The following is a 13,539-nucleotide window of genomic DNA, read 5'->3' as shown; positions in this document are numbered from 1 at the left end:
AGAGAAGAGAGGAGAGTAAGGAGATGCAAAATCTGCAATTTTCATTAATCATCAATAATTTCCTTACATTTAGAAAAGTAGGGTATTTATACTAAAACCCTAACTAGAATAAGCAATTGGGCTTATGGCCCATTAAATAAAATATCCAACAATAATTAAATCCAACCCAACAAATAAAACCAAATTCATAAACCTTAACTAAAAGTCCATATGAATTAAGCCCAAAAATATAAGTTAAAACCCAATTTCTCAATGGTTTGGGCTATCCTCCATCGTCTATAATTATACGCACGCGTAACCAATGTTTCCGGTTCGATGTCCCCATCAGCTAGTTTATAATTATGTCCATCTCCTCGTGTTTCTCTTCTTGAAGAACTAAAAGAACAAAATCAACATGAAAGAACTTCAGCATTTTTGCCCCATCTTACTTGGAGTATTAGAAAGACCATAGTTTAGTGAAACAGGGGAGAATTTTATTTTATTTTCTTGGGTTTTGGGGAAACATGGTCAGATAAGATGAAGGCTTGAAGAGGATATCATGGTAGCTACCAATACCATTATGCTTCTTTCGCCTCCATCTACTTCATCACAACTTCTGTTTTTGCTTGATGTAATTTTTCTTTACCTTTTTTTGTCAGTTCTTGTTTGTGAGCTTCATTTCTTTTTTTTATATATATTAACGTGGATGTTCGGACCAGTTTGCGTGCGCCTTGACTAATTCTATAGATCCTAAAGTTAACGATCATATAAACCTCCAGTAACTTTGAGATTTGTGAGACTCGAACTAGTGACCTTTAGGAAGCAAACCTAGAACCTGATCAGTTGAGCTACACCCTTCAGAATTATGTGCTTCATTTCTTTTCTTTTTTTTTTAGTTTAACGTGGGTGTCCGGGCCAGCTTGCGCGCACCTCGACTAATCCCACGGGCCATGAAGTTAACGACCATGTAAGCCTCCAATGGCCATCATATGAGCAACCACAGGGCTCGAACCTGAGACCACAGAGGGAGCAAACCTCTTGGTCCCAAACTCTTACCACTGGGCCACCACCTAGATTGTTGTGTGCTTCATTTCTTGAAAGTTAAGTAATTGGGTAATTTAAGAAAAATTAGATGGATGTTCATTATAGAATATATTCTACGCTTTTTTAGGATTTGTTCATTCAATTTAAAAGGGTTTTACCTTGAAACTTTAGTTATTCTTATGGTTTTTAACTCGATATGAAAGGTTATTTCAAAAACCTTTCTCTTTTTTTAAGATTAAAACCGCATGTAATAATAAAAAAAAGGTTTTACCTTAATTTATTGCAAGTTTTGGATATTTGTATATCCTTTTGAGTTAATAAAAGGTTAAGAATGCTTTAATTTATGTATTTATACATGTTTTATTCTTTTTACTTGTGTGTTTCACTTGTTTTGTAAAAGAAGAGAATATGAGAAAACCTCTTGATGAAGAAACACACTTAATTTCTAAGCAAACATGAGTTGATGGATAAAAACAAGGTTGAGTCTGACAAAAAAATTAAAAAATTTTAATAAGAAAAATCCAACAATGTCACAATTAAACTTAGATCCTTGCATTTAACACAATTCCAAAAGATTTTCTTGCAAAATGCCTTGGATAAACTAAAAAGGGTTTTGATTTGAAGTTTCAGTCTCAATCTACGTTGGGTTGGCTATATTCTTGTATCTAGTTATGTTTTAGATTATATTTATTTTAGTTTCATAGATTTAAACCTAGTTCACTTGTGTGTTTAGTATTGTGTTTCGAAATGTTTTTAAAAATAATTAAATTTTTTTTATTTTAAATTAATATTTTTTAATATTTTTATAATTTTTTAAAAATAAAAAAAAATATTATTTTAATATATTTTGGAATTTACAAATTCTAAAACTCACTACCAACTCATGTTACCGAGGCCCACCTGTGCTCATATAGGCTCGCTCAGGCTCACTTAGGCCACCTTTTATCGGGTTAAGTTTTATAACCATGTTTATGTTTAATATAAAGTAATATAAAATCGTTTTTAATAACTCACCTAATAGAAGACCCCTAACTTTCGATCCAAGGGGTCCGGAATGCCATGTTTTGCTCTTTTAATTATTATTTTATTCAACTTTGGATTTTTTTTATATGTAAGTTTTTATGTATTATTCATTTAATTATTCTATTGAATTACGAATTTTCAAAATTTTCTCCACTTATTTTTAGAATTGAATATTAGGCATATACTTAATTTCTAATCCGAGATATACAATCATCGTACAACACCTGTATGAAATTCAAGGAATCTCTGTACTTTTTCTTCGGTCTTGATTAAAACCTTCTCCGCTGAAAATGAATAAGAGAGCTGTTTACTTGGAAACCTGAGAATTGTTTTTAGCTTTAAAGAGACAGCAGTGATTCTGATAACACTTGCCCTGTCAACTGCTAAAAGGGTTAGTTTTGAGAGACTGGAAAAAAAAAATATGGAAAGGGAGGATAAAGAGCTGGAAGATGAAATCAAGGTAGCTGGAAATGCACTTCTTTCACCTCCATCTTCTGTTTCACAGCTCCTTCTTTTGCTTGAGGTACTTCTTTATCATCTCACACGTTCTCCATTTAATTCATCTTGAACAAGCTCAAGCTGCAATTTTTTTTTTTTTTTTGTGAATTGAATGATTTAGGTTTAGGACTTAGGTGTGACTAAATTAAATTACTTTGATTGGCACCTTCTGAAAGCTTTAGAGTGGTTGAAATGCTTCCGATTCTGGTCAATTCTGTGCTGCCCTTCTTTTAAATTTACTTGGGTCTTTTAGGTGCTGTAGGTTGATGTTGCATGTTCTTTTGCTTCTGGGTTTTAATGTTCAACTTGAATTAAAAGAAATTTGTTGAAATGGAATTGGTTGAAGTTCGTCTCGTGTGGTTATTCAATATCCCATTTGAATGAAATCTAGTTAGAATTCTTTTTGGGCTTCTATCGGTCATTTGACTGTCAATAGTTTTTCTTAACGTGAGGATCCTTCTTCTTGATTATCTAATTTGTACATGGAATGGCAGTCAATACTTCAAGTTAAATGTCACAACCTCTGAGGTGAAGATGTTGATTGAAGTGTTATAATGTATTATCCTCTATTTTCTGTTTGTTAAGCTCAATTTTTCTTGTCTCTCTCTGTTTAAATGCAGATGCAAATGCATTGTCTCATTCCTTTCCTTTTCTTTCTTTGTTTTCTTTCCTTAGAAACTTGAGAATTGTCTAATGAGAATGGATCGATCTCCTTCCAACTCAATGCAAAGGGCAGTAGACCTTGCAATGAAAGCACTTATGACCAAAGAACTTCTGAGTCATTCGGATGTTGATGTGAAAGTTTCTGTTGCTTTGTGCTTCAGTCAGATTTTGAGAATAACCGCACCAATTTTTTCATATGATGATGAACAAATGCAGGTACATACCCCTTTAAGTGTCTCATATGTTTTTATTTACAGAGGAGCTAAGAATTTTAGTTGGCACATGATTGTACTTGCATAGTCTTGTGCATATGCCAAGATACTTTAACCTGCCCGTGTTTTCAATTTCATATTCTTGCGTGTGTATTTTGGTTTACTCATAAATGTTCTCTCTAACATTGGATTGCTTCGCAGGTAATTTTACAGCTGATTGTAGCATCATTTGAAAATATATCCGACACCTCAAGCCCTTCATACCATAAAAGAGTTTTGATTCTAGAAAAGTTTGCAAATGTCAGATCATGCCTTTTGATGGTGGATCGTAAATGTTATTCCTTGATTATGGAGATGTTTAAGCATTTTTTGACAAATATAAGGTGAGATATTGATTGAGTGTAATTGTTTTTTCTTTTACAATCAACTTCTCTCAGCTAATTCTCAAGTAAATTAGTTTTTGTTAGTTTTTCAACTTTTGTTCAGGTGTTCTTCCATCTTCTTTTATATAGTCACATGTAGTTGGTTTTAAATGATGAGGACTTTGATGTTTAACAGACTAAGTGATTCCCCCATGATGTGCATTTTGTTGGCAAGGATTAATATTCCAATGCATCTTTTGTTTTCTTCACACTCTTTGTGTCTTATTTCATGCTCATTTTTTTTTTTTTTTTTTTGAGAGGGGGAAGGTGTTCAAAACTGAAAGTTCCCATTAGTTTCACAAAGGTTGGTCATTTTTCACGCACAGCTGTATACTTAACTATAAACCTCTTGTCTTGTCATTCAGCTGTATTATGTTTTCTGGAGCCAAAAAAGGGCAGATATGCAGATTTTTAAAAGTATCATTGTGTTTTCCCCCCTTCTATGGACAATAATGTAACAGTTGCTTATGCTTGATTTTCTTTAAGTATGATGGTACAGCTATAAACCCGAGCGTTTTCATGGAAAAGATTGCAACTTGCAAGTGTATGTTGCATTTCTTTTTAATAGAATGGATTATAATTGTTGAACTGAATGTGCACAATTTTCAGGGAACACCATCCTGACATTGTATTTTCATCTATGGGATTAATTATGATAATAATCTTAGATGAAATTAAAGAGATCCCATTGGAGATTGTCAACCTCTTTTTGGACTTTATAAGAAATAGAAACCAGGTGAATGTATAACCAACCATTTTCCCTTCGAACTCTTCTAGATTCTTTGTTATCTAAATGATCAGATTTTTTCTTTTTTCCTTTTCTTTTTCACCAGGATGTTTTGCCTATTGCACAAAAGCTAGGGGAGAGAATATTTGAAAACTGTGGATCAAAGCTTGCTCCCTACGTGCCTCAGGCAAATTATTGTGGCCAGAAGCGCAGTAGGGACAAGCTGCAGGATTCAAGAAGTCATACCGAGGTTGCTGTATGTCTCATTTTACATTAAAATGGGATCTCTTTATTCAGTTGGATTCAGCATATATTCACCTTGCAGCTAGTTGTGAAGAAGGAAAATGATAGAAAAGAAGGCTGTGGATATCAGGGTTTTGAAGAGGAGAATAGAGAGGAAGACAAAAACACCAAAGAGAAGGATTTTAAAGAGAAAATACTTCAAGAGGAAGATGAAAATTTCCAAAGGGAGGTTATGAAACAGAAGAGAAGCAGAAAACTGGTCAAACCAAACAACAAGGTTAGTGTTCCACAATTTTTTCCTTGCCTCTTGTGTACCTTGATTTTGTAACACAACCATTTTGTAGTTGTGGGAAAAGTTTTTCTGGTTGCATGATTTTTCTGTTAAATTACTTGATAAGTATCAAGCAAGGAATTTGAGTTGCAAAGTTCAGTTGGATTCACAATGCATTTACCTCACAGCCTGTTGTAAAGGAGAAAAATGATGGAGAAGAAGGCAGCAAAAAGCAGGTTTTTGGAGAGGAGAATAGTGGGGAAGGTAGAAAGGAGAAAATTGATAGAGAAGAGGGCTGTAAAGAACAGGGTTTTCAAGAGGAATACCACAATGAGGAAGGCAAGAAGGTCAGAAGGAAGGCTTTCAACAAGAAGAAACGTCAAAAGGAAGGTATAGTTTTCCAAGGGGAGGAGATTGTGAAAGAGAAGGGAACCAGAGAAAGAGTAAGAAAAGACCAAATAGTTAGTATTCCAATTGAGGTTGCCATCTTGTCCTCTTGTTTAACCTTAATTTTGTAATGTGATTCTTAGTTACCGGAAAAGTTTCTCTTGCTTCATGATTCACAGGGATAGTTCTTTTTTGCTGATTTTCTTGGCTAATAAAGCTCTGTTCTTTTCTTTTTCTGTTTTTTGTTAACAGAGACGAAAACTTAAATACGAGGGAAAACAAGCCATGGACACTAAATGCAGTGCACGGAAAATGCATGAGTTTCTTTCAAACTTAAAAGGGAAGAAGAGAAGCATAATTGAAAATTCAATCTTCTCTGCTTACCTTGATATTCCTAGATGCCCCATTAATCGCAATCTGGCAGCTGCTCTTATTGAATGCTATGATGCTAAAATGGATGCATTTATTGTAGCAGGCCGTCCACTCAAGTTCTGTGGCAAAGAAATTGAGAAATGCATCGGCCTCCGCTTTGAAGGGAAAAGGGTGGACATGAAATTTTTGGGAGCGCAGATTTCTCCGCAAATTGTGCAGAGGTACTTTGAAATAGTGAATGGAAATGAAAGAACCAAAAAGAAATCAACAGGTGCCAGTAAGGAAAAGAAAGATGGAGAAATGAGAAGTTCCATTAAAAAATCTAGCTGTTTGCTTCTGCAAAAACTAAACCTAATGAGGGTTGATGGAAAAGGTGAAGCTGAGGACTTCCTTCGCCTATCCATTGTATACATGTTCAATGTCTATTTCTTTCCAAGCCATTCTAAATATATATCTTGGTGGCCACTCAAATTCCTGGAAAATCTAAATGATTTCGGCTCGTATGCCTGGGGACGGGCAGTATATGACTATTTACTCACGTCTCTGGAAAAAGCAGCAAGCAAGTTGGCTGGCCAGAACAAATTTTATGCATTCTTGAATGGATGTGTTCCATTGTTGCAGGTAAATGGCATTATTGATTAAAATTCCTGCTTACTGATATTTTTATTTGCATTTCACATTTTTCTTTTTTAATTTCTTTTAGACACTAGCATCGGAACGAATTAGCAAGTTGCAAGTCCTAGATCCTTCGACAAATCCAAATCCCTCTGTGCTCTATTATAATATGGATAGTAGGTCATTCGATGCATTTCAAAAGGTGGTGGCCAATCTGCAACCTGATGAGGTAATATGGCATCAAAACCAATAATGATTTGTCAAACAAACCTGTTATAATAAGCAACAATAAGACAATTACATATATGATTGCGAGTCCTAGCACCTCTAACAAATCTAAATCCCTCTGCTCAATTATATGTCGAATAGTTAATTGTTGAATTCTCTTTTCAACTTATCAATCACTAGAAAATCGCAGTTTTGATTGTTTCTTTCTTGTTAATATATATAGATCAAGGAATGCAAAGAATGTGAAGTTGTAGTCAAAAGTTGCAAGGCCAAGGTGAAGAGCACGGAAGGGCAGAAAATGTCACAATGAAGAAAAGTAAGATGAGTTAGAAATGATGATACAGCTCCTGTAGTTCATGATGATATCAAAATGCAATATTTTGATGGAACTTTTTATCACTAGAGATAGATAACATGTCTTGTTTATTATTAATATTAGTAAGTTTTTTAACGATAGTGCTTTTTTATACTTTGTTATGTGTGTTAAATTAAATGAGATGTATCTGCTGTGCTATCACCAGATTGCAGTTCGTGTTTCATCTTCTCCAGTACACCAAAAAAAAAAGTTGATTGGATAAATTCTGATTTGGAATGAACATGTTTCCATTGTTGTGTAACTAAGCATTTATGGTTTGTGTACATCTTTCCATTGTTGTGTTAACTAAGCATTTATGGTTTGTGTACATCTTTCCATTGTTGTGTTAACTAAGCATTTATGGTTTGTATTTGTAACTTCACTGTCACTGACATTCTCTTCTTGCTCCAACTATAAAAGGCTAACATTCTCTTCATTAATGGTAGGTGTGTGCTTAATCATTTTAACTAGGAAAGGTAAACTACGTCGGTATAACCCCAACTTGAAATTTGACCTGAAAAAAAAATAGGGTTTGAGATCAGTTCTGAATGGGCGTCAGAGATGATTCTGCTAGTCTTTTCGTTGGTGAACTTTTGTGGAAGTTTGAGCTAAAATCCTGATTAAATCCAATTATAAAAGAATTAAGCTTTACTGTGGCCATGAACCTGGTGATATCAAATGACATGATTATGTTATACGATCTTTTGTTATGCACGTTTTGAGTTAATAATTCTATCAGCTTCTTGCTTCCACATGATTCCCCTTTTGAGACATTCAGTTGATTGCCACACTAATTCATTTGCTACTTGCTTTTCTCCAAAAACTTTTCTTGGAACAGTTCTGATTTTTCCTCCTTCCCATGATGATAAATGTTTTAGCAGCTTATATATAGTTGAACAAACACTTGTAGAACCTCCATTAATGTAAGTGCTGAGGATTTCCTAGGTTATAGCCATAGAATAAAATGTTCAAGGCAAACTTGTAGTGGCTTTTACTTTTTTGACCATCTCTTCCTCTGATAATTTCTGAAAAATGTGATCTTACAAGGAGAAGGAGACGGGCGAAAAAGAAAAGGTAGCAAAGCTAAACAAGGTTTTCCAAGTTCTCCTTTTGTCCCAATAGAGTTTGTCAAGTAATGATGTGAAAAATGGCGAAGCCCCACAGCCTAAGAACGCCCCTTCGGAAAATCAATTTAAGGGAGAAAGTGTTCCGAAAGGCAAAAGATCAAGTAACAAGGTTCATTCTGAAAGCAAAGGTGATGAGAAGAACTTAGTCCTCAGAGATGCAGTGTTGAATGGAACTGGTATAACTAGTGAATCAGGAGGCAAACTACTTGAGATAATTTGTGGAGTTAGTTATGAAGGTTAGCATGGAGGATAACTCATCAGTAAAACAGTGGCTCTGCAAAGAAAGGCGGCGGTGCAAGGGTGGAGCTAATGTTCCGAGGAGCTAAACCCCGGTGGTATGCTAAGGTCTCATTTTGTTTTCATTAGTCTTTTGAAACTTTGCTGATCACACTTACATGTGAGAGTGGACGAGTAGCATGTCGAACATATGCCAATAGGAGAAACTATTCTCACTTCAACTACTTTGATTGTTTGAGAAGTTGTAACTTTAAAAAAATGTTTGAAAGAATGGTAATGATTATTTTTAAAAATATTTTTTTTTGTTTAAAAATATATTAAAATAATAATTTAAAAAAAAAAATTATTTTTGATATTAATACATTAAAATAATCCAGTTGTTTTTTAAAGTATTTTTCACTCAAAAATACAATAAAATAATATTTTTTAAAAAATATTATTTTTAACATCGTCATATTAAAATTATTCAAAAACATAAAAAAATATTTTTTTATAAATCTCTGTTTGGACCGTATTTTAAATAGAAGTTAAGTTTTGGATTGAAATAAATTATATATAACTACATGTTCAAATAATTAAAATTAATTAACAGTATATAAAAAAATATACATGCGTGATAAACACTCGATCGGATTTTAAATATCCTTTATCAATGATTTGCTAGTTTGAAATGTATGATATATAAGCAAAGGTGGTAGTTGGAAGTCCAAATTTCCGAGAATATGAGAAAAATTCTACGACAATCTCTTGAAAATTGCAAGACATGAATGCATCCTTTAGGGGTTTCTGGGAAAGCGTTTAAAATTGTGTTTTTTTTTTAAATTAATTTTTTTTTCATTTTTCATATATTTTTATATTGTTTTCGTAAACTAATATTAAAAATATTATTTTAATATATTTTTAAATAAAAAAACCTTAAAAAACATCAACTACTCCGTCACTCTTTTAGTTCGCAAATCTAGTCAGAGCCCAATATCATTAATCCAAGCCAGCCGACAACTCTACTTGATATGTTCAAATTCGTCTAAACCAAAACCCTTTTCTTCTGCTCTCTTTGTAAAAAGTTGTTGCTGTATTATCACTACATAGACAAATTGTAAGAGTTCAGAATGGTGACTAATTGTTTTTTGTAATAAAGTTATCAAAACCTTGTCCGATCCCAACTTGTTTTCTTAATTGCAAAACCTCCTAACACGTTGTGTAACTCCTTCACTGTCTTGGTTGAAAGGTGCCCAGAAGCTCATAGTTTATATTAGGTCAAATTTGTGGAGCCCAAGGCAAAGTTCGTCGATGATTTTATAATTATTATCCGTCCAATTGAATCCCAACTCCCTTTCCTTAAAGGCCCTCTTGAAGTCGGCTTCATGTGTCGGCTTTCTGTATCATCCACAGCTTCAAAAGCTATTTAATTTAAAAGAATTCACCTCAAACCAGGATAAGAACAAAAGTTTAATAATATCACAAGAACTATGCCATTTCTTTTCTAGAGAGAAGATGAGTTAATATTTTAAAATATCATTTGCAATTATTAAGACAGCTCCTAACATTTATATATCCTTGACTTTATCAATGAACAAGTGTTTTGTATAGGTTATTTTACTATATTATATAATCTATTATGTTTGCTTGTTTCTGAACCGTTGATGATATTCCCATCTTTTTCTTTTTCTTTTGTAGTATTTTATTCTCTCTTATAGTAATATAAATATAAGATTTGGAAATGATTATATGGAATATTATAATATAAGAATGGGATGATCTTTTGCCTCGTAACAACTATTAAGTGGGGCTTTAATTATAACTTTACAAGGTTGTGTGTCTTTCATGGAATAAGCTGCTCGTCCGATCTAGCTAGGAGGTCTTCTTAAAATTCTTCCCTTTCTTTCTCATCACTGATCCCAACCGAACAAAAAAGAAGAAGAAAACCCTAGAGTTGACCGATACATACTACTACATTGCTTATTTTAATGGTAAAAAATGGTCTTAATTGACAGAAAATTAAGAGTGTGTTTTACTCTCTTATTTTTCAAATTTAAATGGAATATTATCTAGGATTTTGAATTACACAATTAAAAATAACCCTCCTCGATCCTTGAGAGAATTTCTCGATGATGCCTGATTGCCACTCAAATCTAGAATAATTGCTCCATGAATGTCTGGTATTTCTGACTTTTGTAATGGAAAGAAATTAATCGGGTACCCTGATCTCCAAAATGGGGTAATGATTACGTACGTGCAGGCAGCTTCATTAACAAGATAGAAACATGAGGTGCCATAAATTCTCTTTCAAGAAATACTTTTCAGGGAGAAGAAATGCCAAACAAACACAAGAGACATCACCAAGTGAAATGTAAGGATATGATTTTTGTTTATCTTTGTGATCAATAGCTAGGAAAGCTGGCGGACATCCGGTCATTTCAGAGAATTTTGTCGTTGATAATGTAAGATCAATAGCCTGCAAGGGTTGGTCTTTACAGATACAAGCTAACATGGGGCACGAAAAAGAGGTCTGACTTAGCAAGCATATATGTTTGATTAGAGATGAAATTAGATACCAATTCTGATTCTACCTTTGCCAAATTTGGAATTGGCATAAAATATTGCTTTTCTATGCGATTGATTGACTAGAATGGAATTGGAATTTAAGATTTCAGTCTTTGATAAAGAAGCTCATAATGCAATTGTTTGTTTTTTAATTATCTCTTGATTTGATCAGTCGCGATTAATACAGCACCAGATTTAATCTCAACCTCCATGAAAACAGATTTTGGTTAAACGAAACAATGTTTAAATCATAATTAATTGGTGATTCAAGCAATGACGTCTAATAATTAATTAGTTTCTTTATGATAATCAAAGAAAGGTGACGGAAGTCGTTTGCCTAGGTCTGCTCTCCTGTGTCAAAGTTGGTCGAAACGATTTTGACAGCACAATTAATAGCATGGGAGATCCCTAGTGATTTACAACTAGTATTGCTTTGAATGATTAAAGCTGGATTCTGTGTCAATTTAAGTGGCCTGTAACATTTCTATCTCATTTTTGTGGATAACTACGCCTGTTTTTCTCTAAATAAGAGACTTTACATGTAGATTATGATGTCAATCTCGGTATATCTAAAGTATCTAGGCATATGAGCTTGCTAGGGATAGGATATATATCACAAAAGCAGAGGAGAATAGCTTACCTATAAATTACAACCCCTCTAAATATACAAACAAGATAATCATGTTTACGCCTTGATTAATGGATTGTCAAGGCATGCATGGATGTAGTGTCATGGGTGTGTTGAGGTGTAAAGAGAGCCTAGCTATGATCATCTGAAGAAAACTAGATATATAGATAGGTATAAGATTGAGATTGGCGCAAGACAAAGACATACATACATACATACATACATACATACAGGTAGTCTCTTGCCCTTGCCAAGGTGCCTTTGCTAAAGCTATTTCTAGCTAGCCATGACAAACACCTTTTCCACTTCATTTTGAAGTTAGTTTTGTATTCAATCCCATCGAATCATTTCACTCTCTCGTGGAAAAGAATATGATGTGTAGCCCATCTTAATCACATTAATTTCAAAGATGTGGACTCTAATCATGTCTTGACAGAAATAATTAATGCGAGCTAATCCTGCTTAACAACCTAGTTAATCCTAAACATCTTGTTCCCTTTATGGTGCTGATACAAGAAAGCAAAACACCGCGTAGTGTCAAAGGTGAAAGCTAGGGAAGTTGATTGGCAGAAGTGGGAATTTTCATGGTGAGGAAAAAATGCACTTCTGTAACTTCGTCAAAAGTCAGTAGTGACTTTGAACAGGAAAAGGAAAAAAAAAAAAAAAAGAGTTGAAATTCTAGGAGTACAACAAATCTTTCATTGACTTTAACTAGGTCGAACACAAATTAAGAAAGAGGTTACTCGATGCCGTGTGAATTAGGTGATATGGCCTGTGTAAAGTACTATCCACAATTATATTTCTACAGTTAGCTCTTTCTCTGATAGTAGAATTGCATATATATTCGCTAGCTATTAAACTTTTTTACTTTAATCTGCTCCTTCCAGAAAAACAAATACTACAAAAAAGATCTTGTCAGCTCGTGAAGAATTTATATATGACATTTTTATTTATTGTGACATTAATATATATATGAAGAGGTCTACTGTTAGGAGTGCGCGCCTCTGATCCTGCACACTAGGGTAGCTATGTATGACCACATTCATATTCTCACAACATAGAAGAAACAATATTCACTCGCTATATCTTACGAAAATCCTCTCAAAATTCAAGCTTATATATATATTATGAAATATATAGTGTTAATTATACTTAAGCCACCAAAAAAAATATTAAAAACAAGATCACATCTTATAATGTTATTAATTTGATTAGCTTGAACACTTGAAATTAACTCGTTTCAATGCAATAGAGATCGTGCCTTTCACACCGGATATTGAAGAGTTACAATGCTTTGCTTTTCTTGAAAGTAAGAATATCCCATATGTTAAACAATTTCAGCTCATCAATACATGATCCAGAATCCATTAAGAAAGCACAAGATATTGCACTTTAAAAGTACTTTCGTAATGAGTAAAGAGTTGTTAATTAGGGTTTGATAAATTTGAGAGAATATTCAAAAGGATTTTTCTTGAAATCTTCTCATGGGCATGCATGTACTGGTGTATAGTAGCATGTATGTGTTTTAAATTCCCATTTAGTTGATTTGAGATGAACTTGTGGACGTTGTTTGTGATGCATTGAATTGATCTTTTGGAGCTTTTTCATTATTTTCAGAGATTTACCTGCCTTGTAATCCAAGATACGATGCAATGAACATGGGATCTGAACAGCTAAGATCGCATGAAAATTGGAAATGGTAACATATATCGTAGGAGCAGCACTTGGGTCTTTCTGTGATCATGAACCCTCCAACAATCTAAATATCACAATCTATTTCTTTTGATTTAGTCGTATCTTCATTTAAGCATGCATGTGCATGCAATTGCATTGGTAATTAAGGAATATATATATATATATATATATATTCCTTAATATATCATTCTTGCATTCAAGACTGGGATGTGATCAATGCATAAATTAATTATATATATTTCGATTCCTTTTTTAGTTTTAATAATGTG

General features: G+C 33.5%; 1 protein-coding gene across 6 annotated transcripts; it reads left to right on the top strand.

The window, feature by feature from the left end:
* Positions 1–2,050: 2,050 nt before the first annotated feature.
* On the top strand, positions 2,051–8,698 carry LOC7493403 (uncharacterized). Of its 6 annotated transcripts, none has more exons than XM_024589606.2 (11): positions 2,052–2,569; positions 3,220–3,423; positions 3,621–3,802; positions 4,451–4,577; positions 4,675–4,824; positions 4,894–5,088; positions 5,271–5,561; positions 5,722–6,462; positions 6,545–6,685; positions 6,908–7,000; positions 8,087–8,698. In XM_024589606.2, exons 1-10 carry the CDS (start codon positions 2,468–2,470, stop codon positions 6,992–6,994), a joined length of 2,220 nt encoding a protein of 739 aa, XP_024445374.1. In that variant the 5' UTR covers positions 2,052–2,467; the 3' UTR covers positions 6,995–7,000; positions 8,087–8,698. The 6 variants fall into 6 exon arrangements, with proteins under 6 accessions (XP_024445381.1, XP_024445374.1, XP_024445375.1 ...); XM_024589607.2 differs by lacking the exon at positions 8,087–8,698 and adding an exon at positions 7,206–7,367; XM_024589608.2 differs by lacking the exon at positions 8,087–8,698 and having other exon boundaries at positions 2,053–2,569; positions 4,675–4,818; positions 6,908–7,140.
* Positions 8,699–13,539: the final 4,841 nt, after the last annotated feature.

The sequence above is a fragment of the Populus trichocarpa genome, chromosome 18, assembly GCF_000002775.5.
Source record: "Populus trichocarpa isolate Nisqually-1 chromosome 18, P.trichocarpa_v4.1, whole genome shotgun sequence".
NCBI lineage: Eukaryota > Viridiplantae > Streptophyta > Magnoliopsida > Malpighiales > Salicaceae > Populus > Populus trichocarpa.
Note: the sequence above shows the minus strand (reverse complement) of the source record. Positions and strands in the feature narration are given on the sequence as shown.

Bases quoted from the DNA above. Each gene is read 5' to 3' on its own strand.
- LOC7493403 (XM_024589606.2), top strand. From the start codon at position 2,468: ATGGAAAGGGAGGATAAAGAGCTGGAAGATGAAATCAAGGTAGCTGGA. The intron at 3,424-3,620 runs GTACATACCCCT...ATTGCTTCGCAG, and splicing joins ATGATGATGAACAAATGCAG to GTAATTTTACAGCTGATTGT. The intron at 5,089-5,270 runs GTTAGTGTTCCA...TTTACCTCACAG, and splicing joins TGGTCAAACCAAACAACAAG to CCTGTTGTAAAGGAGAAAAA.